Below are 6,399 nucleotides of genomic sequence, written 5' to 3'. Positions count from 1 at the left end.
TCGATCCCACAGAGATTGTTGGTATGAAGCAAGCTATGGTCATCTTGTAAATCTCAGTCAGGCAGATAATAAATGGTTATGGAGTTTTCGAATAATAATAATAAATAAACTGAAAATAAAGATAAAAATACTTATGTAGATCATCGATGGAAATTTCAGATAGGCGTATGAAGATGATGTGCTCCTTCTGAATCTCTGCTTTCCTACTGCCTTCATCCAATCCTTCTCACTCCTTTCCATGGCAAGCTGTATGTAGGGCATCACCGTTGTCAATGGCTACATCCCATCCTCTCAGTGAAAAAGGTCCAAATGCTCTGTCACGGCACGGCTAATCATCTGTCGGTTCTCGATCATGTCGGAATAGAATCCCTTTATTCTTTTGCGTTTGTCATCATGCCCAATAATCGCGAGTTTAAAGCTCGTCACAGTCATTCAATCCCGGAATCCTACTCAGAATACCACAGACAAGGTTTAGACTTTCCGGATTCTCATGAATGCCGCCATCAATTCTAGCTTATACCACGAAGACTCTGATCTCACGGAATGGAAGGCTCGGTTGTCAGGCGAGGGCAACCATGTGTCGTGCATCAGGAATCCAAGAGATACACACTCTAGCTTTCGCTTGTAGAACGGAAGTGGTTGTCAGGCACGCGTTCATAGGGACGGATGATGATGAGTGTCACGGATCATCACATCCATCAGGTTGAAGTACGAGTAGTATCTTAGAATAGAAATAAGATTGAAATTGAATAAAAGATGGTAGTAATTGCATTAAAACTCGAGGTACAGCAGAGCTCCATACCCTTAATCTATGGTGTGTAGAAACTCCACCGTTGAAAATACATAAGTGATGAAGGTTCAGGCATGGCCGAATAGCCAGCCCCCAAAACGTGATCAATAGTCTCCTAAGATGAATAATGGAATAAAACCGAGACCAAAGATGTAACGTGGTCAAAAGACACTTAATACAATAGTAAAATGTCCTATTTATACTAGACTAGCTACTAGGGTTTACAGAAGTAAGTAATTAATGCAGAAATCCACTTCTGGGGCCTACTTGGTGTGTGCTTGGGCTGAGCTTGAGCTTTACACGTGCAGAGGCTTCTTTTGGAGTTGAACGCCAAGTTGTAACGTGTTTTTGGCGTTCAACTCTGGTTTGTGACGTGTTTCTGGCGTTTGACTCCAGAATACATCGTAGAACTGGCGTTGAGCGCCAGTTTGCGTTGCCTAATCCTGAATAAAGTATGGACTATTATATATTGCTGGAAAGCTCTGGATGACTACTTTCCAACGCCGTTGAGAGAGCGCCATTTGGAGTTCTGTAGCTCAAAAAAATCTATTTCAAGTGCAGGAAAGTCAGAATCCAACAACATCAGCAGTCCTTTGTCAGCCTTTTATCAAAGTTTTGCTCAGGTCCCTCAATTTCAGCCAGAAATTACCTGAAATCACAGAAAAATACACAAACTTGTAGTAAAGTCCAGAAATGTGAATTTAGCATAAAAACTAATGAAAACATCCCTAAAAATAGCTAGATTATACTAAAAACTATCTAAAAACAATGCCAAAAAGCATATAAATTATCCGCTCTTCAGTAAGCCACGATTTTCTCTTCGAAATTCCAACCCTTGTTTTCGAGTTTCATGGACAAAATGTTGAGATTTTGGACTCTTTGATGTTATAGGACCCAACTCTCTTGAATGAGAGAATTAATCTTGTCTCCTTGGACCTTGGGTGTGGTAAGATTCTCAACCCTAGTGTAATTTGTTGTTCTATGATGTTTGGGTATTGAGATGTTATGTATGGGTATGGTGATTGTGGCTTAGGTTGTGTATATGTGAATATTGGAGCTTGATTGAGACTTTAAAAAGCTTGAAAAGGGATTTGGTGGTAAAAATCTATTCTTGGAGGTGTTGAGACCTAGAGAGCTTGTGGACAAGTGGTTTGGAAGTGCTCCGGTTGAGTTTGGAAAATCTGCTAAGGTATGGTCTCGATTTCTCGTATCTAAAATGTAATTTGGTGGAAAATACTTAGGCTAGAGGCCCTAAGATAGGCATTGAATTGTTGATGTTGTTGAATGGTTGAGATATATGATGTGGTCATATATGTGATTATGATTATTGATGCCTTGATGATATGATGTATGAGCAATATGCATGTTGTGATATATGCTTGATGATTGATTGAGGTTAAATTGTGGGTGAAATCATGTTGATGGTGAGTATGATTTTGGTTATGTTCAATGATGGTTAATTGGAAATGGTGTTGTTAAAAATTGGCATGAGGGAGAGTATACGATACGTAAATGTGTTTGAGTTTGAGCCACTTGGGTGAAGTGGGTTAAGATGATGGGATGGTGTTTTTGTGAATTATGGTAAAGTGTTAATGTGTGAGTTGAGGAGGCTTGATGTTGCATTTGGTATATTTTGATTGATTTCAAAGAAAATGGATGAAATTGGCATGTTTTAATTGATTTTGAAAAGAGTTGAAAGTGGCTTGTTTTGAAAATGGCACTTTGTGGTTTTGTATGAAAATATGATTTATGGGCATACTTTGATGGGACATAACATGGACTCTGAATCCCCGTTTTATGCCAAATTTGTTTAGAAATAAAATTGGATTCGGGATGTCCATGACGTTCGAAGAACGGGTGAAAAACGATTTAAAATGAGGAACTTATGTCCGTCAAAAGATTGGGGGTTGAACCTGTAAATTCTGCAGCTTTTAACTTAGAAAAATTTTTAGCAAAATGACCACCCACGCGTAGACGTGCTTGACACGTGCGTGTCGTTCTTCAGAAAATACCATCTATGCGTGCGCATGGCTCACGCGTACGCGTCAATGTGCTGAAATGGTTCCCCAGCCATTTTCCTGAGAGTTGTGCCAAAGTTGTGCCGATTTTGTGCATGGGGAACAAACGCACCCACGCGTACGCGTGGCTGATGCGTACACGTCGTTTGGATGTTTTTCAACCCACGCGTCCGCGTAAAAGACGCGCACGCGTGGCCTTGTTTGCTTTTCAAAGTTAATTTTTGAGTTTTAAAAGCCAAATTTCATACTTCTAAGCCTCCAATCTCACCACTTGTGTCTTAAATCATTATGATATGCCTAGCAATGAGAAAAAGAGCTCGGGAATGTGGTAACTTGCGAGTGAAGCAAGGGAAAAATGGATGATCAATGAGGATCAAAGATGATTATATGAGATGCGGAGGATGGAGGTGGAAGTGCTGTATGTGCCATGAGCCGATGGGCCAACTTGTTTATGAATTGGCTGGTTATAGACTTAACCGTGAGTCGGATGGCTGGATTATTGCCGTGTTATGGCGGAGCCATGATTATGGCTAAGTATAAATACATATATGCTGTTGAATGAATTATGAATGCTGCACTTCCACTATCTGAGACACGAGTTTCCTTGGAAGAAAGCAGTGGCTAGCCACCACGTGCTCCAGGTGGAGACTCGACACTCTTTTGACCCTATGTCGTCAGGGTGGCCGGACACTGTGAAAGCCCCGGATGAGCTCGCCCCCGTGAATATTCACCAGTGAAGGTGATGGATATGGATAATGATTATGATCACGATTATATTGAGTATAACTCGAGCTTGGGAGACACGACAGAGGGACAGTCCAATGGTTAGCTACCAGGACTTGTCGAGTTGGCTATATAACCGACAGATGATATCGTCAGCCATTAGGGACAGGCATTCATCATATGCATATTATGTGAATTGTTTGAGACTGCCTATTTGACTGCATATTACTTGCTACTTGTCTAAATGCCTTATCTGTTCCTATTTGTATATCTCTTGTTTGATATAACTGTGTTTGCTATATTATACTCTTGCTGGTGGTTGAGAGGTCTGAAGGAATTGGAAAGGGAAGTATTAGTTAGACTGAAGGATCTTTAGTTAGTTGCCACTTATGGTTTAGCTTGTTTATAAGCTTTGATTTATCTAGAGGAAGATCTAGGATTGCCTTCGGCTTTCCTCTAATATTACATGTTATATATGTGGGGACTGTTACCATGCTGGGAACCTCTGGTTCTCACCCATGCGGATTTTGTGGTTTTCAGATGCAGGACGTGAGGTTTCTCGCTGAGGCATACTGGAGACTTCCGGATTAGCGAAGATCCTTTATTCTCGGGACTCTGTCTTGGTTTTATGTTTTCTCTTGGATAATTTTATCTCTATTAAATAATACAAACTGTGATGACTCCTCTTATAGGAGGTTTTGGAGAATAGGTTTTCTGTATTTGTGTCCCTTTGGGTTTCCTTTGGGGTTTCCTTATCTTATTATATGTATATATTGCTATGCTCGGACCGGTTATCTTCGCAACTGAATTTTGAGTTTTGATATTCCCGTTTTTGACACTCTTTCGTATATATATAATCTCGCGTTAGTTTATCCTTGTTCGCTACGTTACCGATCGGAGTGTTGCACTTTTCGAGTTACGATTTTTATTGTACCCCTTTTCTTCAAAGGCTCCTAGTTATAATCATCATTCATACTACTATACGTACTAAATTTTTATTTTAGAGGTTGTAATACCTTGCCATCTCTGAATTATGACTTAAGCATAAGACTCTGTATGGTAGGGTGTTACATAAAATATCTATTTCTCTCTTTGAAATTCAAAGCTAAAACTAAAACTAAGTGAAAATTGGAAGTGTCCTCAGTCTCAGCTACACCCCTGCCTCTAGTATGCGTTTTTAGGCTTAAAATTGGGTCCAAATCAGCCCAGAAATCATCCCCATCGAGTTCTGATAAGTGCGGCACGTGACTCTCTGTCATGCGTACGCATTGCCCACGCGTACACATCGCTGGACTTCTGTGCTTGTCACACGTACGCGTTGGTCACGCGAGCATCGCTACAAAACGCTTCAAGTCACGCGCACGCTTTGGTTTCTTGTGTTCTTTCCACTTTAACATGCTTCATCTTCATCCTTTAAGCCATTCATGTTCTGTAAACTTGAAAGCACTTAACAAACACATCATGGCATTGAATGGTAATAAGGGAGAATTAAAAATTAATAATTTTAAAGCTTAGGAAGCATGTTTTCAATCATAGCACAAAATTAGGAAGGAAAAGAAAAACATACAATTTACATGAATATGTGTGAGAATAGTTGACAAAACCCACTAAATGTAGTCCAAAATATATCATAAAATAGTGGCTTATCACTGATATGACATTAGATAAACTAATCTAGCAAGATAAACATTACTACTACTAAGTAAACAATATAATAACCAACTCAAAGATGACCAGAAAGAGAATGGAAGTAAATTACATAGCAACTGTTGGGGTGGACTCCATAGCAATGCAAACGATCTAGGAATCGTCCAACACCTCGTTGAACATTTCAACCTGGTTCATTAGGTCCTCCTTCTCCTCCTCCAACCTCTTGATTCGCTGTCTAAGAGAATCAATCTCATTGCTAACCGCTTCCTCAGCATTTTGCTACATTCGATCCAAAATGCGATAGTTGTAGTCAAGGATCGAATGACCAGTTGCATTCAACAACTTCTCCAACATTATGAACGATGCCTCTTACTGACCACCACGCATGTTTGACGTTATGGGCTCGCAGGCTACCAGATCCAGACCCAATGACTTATCACGGAGAATGATCATATACTCGAACATGACACAACTCTCCGTTGATCCTGTCTCCTGATGCACATACATAGGATCTCCGATACCGAAGAATAAACATGCTCGGAGTAGCATCAATTCCATGTCCTCAACATGAACAAAACCTAACTGCTGTTTCCTCGCCACTGTGTCGCCACCACTGCCGTCGGCTCTGCTACTGCTACCTCTTTGGTTGACATTGAGTGGGAAAAAAATAACCCTCTCTAGTAACCACGAGGGCTTTGGTGACTGAGACCCCCCAATCCTCCTATGCCTTGAACGACTACCGTCTCTCCTTAACGGTTCACCGCGCATCCACTGCTCTGCCTCGGCCCGCACATTAAAACCTTTGTATTCGTTGCCACTGAAACCTTCAACTTGCTTCCTGCAATCTTCCCATTTGTCGTATACTCCAGGAACGAATCCCTTTCTCACAGCATAGTAAGAAAATCTCCCTAACTCCATTAAACCACCGAAGCAAGCTTTTAATGGAGAAACACCCTTTTACCAACACACAACACCTTTTATCAGAATTTCCTTCATAACTTAAATGATCCTTTCGCCTCTAATTATCTATACAGTGAAAATACGTATTGTCACTTCAAAACGTCTCATCCTATCTTCCCATTAATCTAACTTACTAGTTTCCAATGCCAGCGATTTGACATCTTACTATGATCATTTCGCCTCTAATTATCTATACAATGAAAATACGCATTGTCACTTCAAAATGTCTCATCTTATCTTTCCATTAATCTAACTTAC

General features: G+C 40.4%; 1 protein-coding gene across 1 annotated transcript; it reads right to left on the bottom strand.

The window, feature by feature from the left end:
• Nucleotides 1-5,331: 5,331 nt before the first annotated feature.
• Nucleotides 5,332-6,099, bottom strand: LOC130966446 (uncharacterized). Its single transcript, XM_057891251.1, has 2 exons — nt 5,596-6,099; nt 5,332-5,460 (listed from the first exon to the last, which is right to left on the bottom strand). The coding sequence occupies exons 1-2, from the start codon at nt 6,097-6,099 to the stop codon at nt 5,332-5,334; spliced, it is 633 nt and encodes a 210-aa protein (XP_057747234.1).
• Nucleotides 6,100-6,399: the final 300 nt, after the last annotated feature.

Source organism: Arachis stenosperma, chromosome 3, assembly GCF_014773155.1.
Source record: "Arachis stenosperma cultivar V10309 chromosome 3, arast.V10309.gnm1.PFL2, whole genome shotgun sequence".
Lineage (NCBI taxonomy): Eukaryota > Viridiplantae > Streptophyta > Magnoliopsida > Fabales > Fabaceae > Arachis > Arachis stenosperma.
This window is presented reverse-complemented; position numbering and strand designations above follow the sequence as displayed.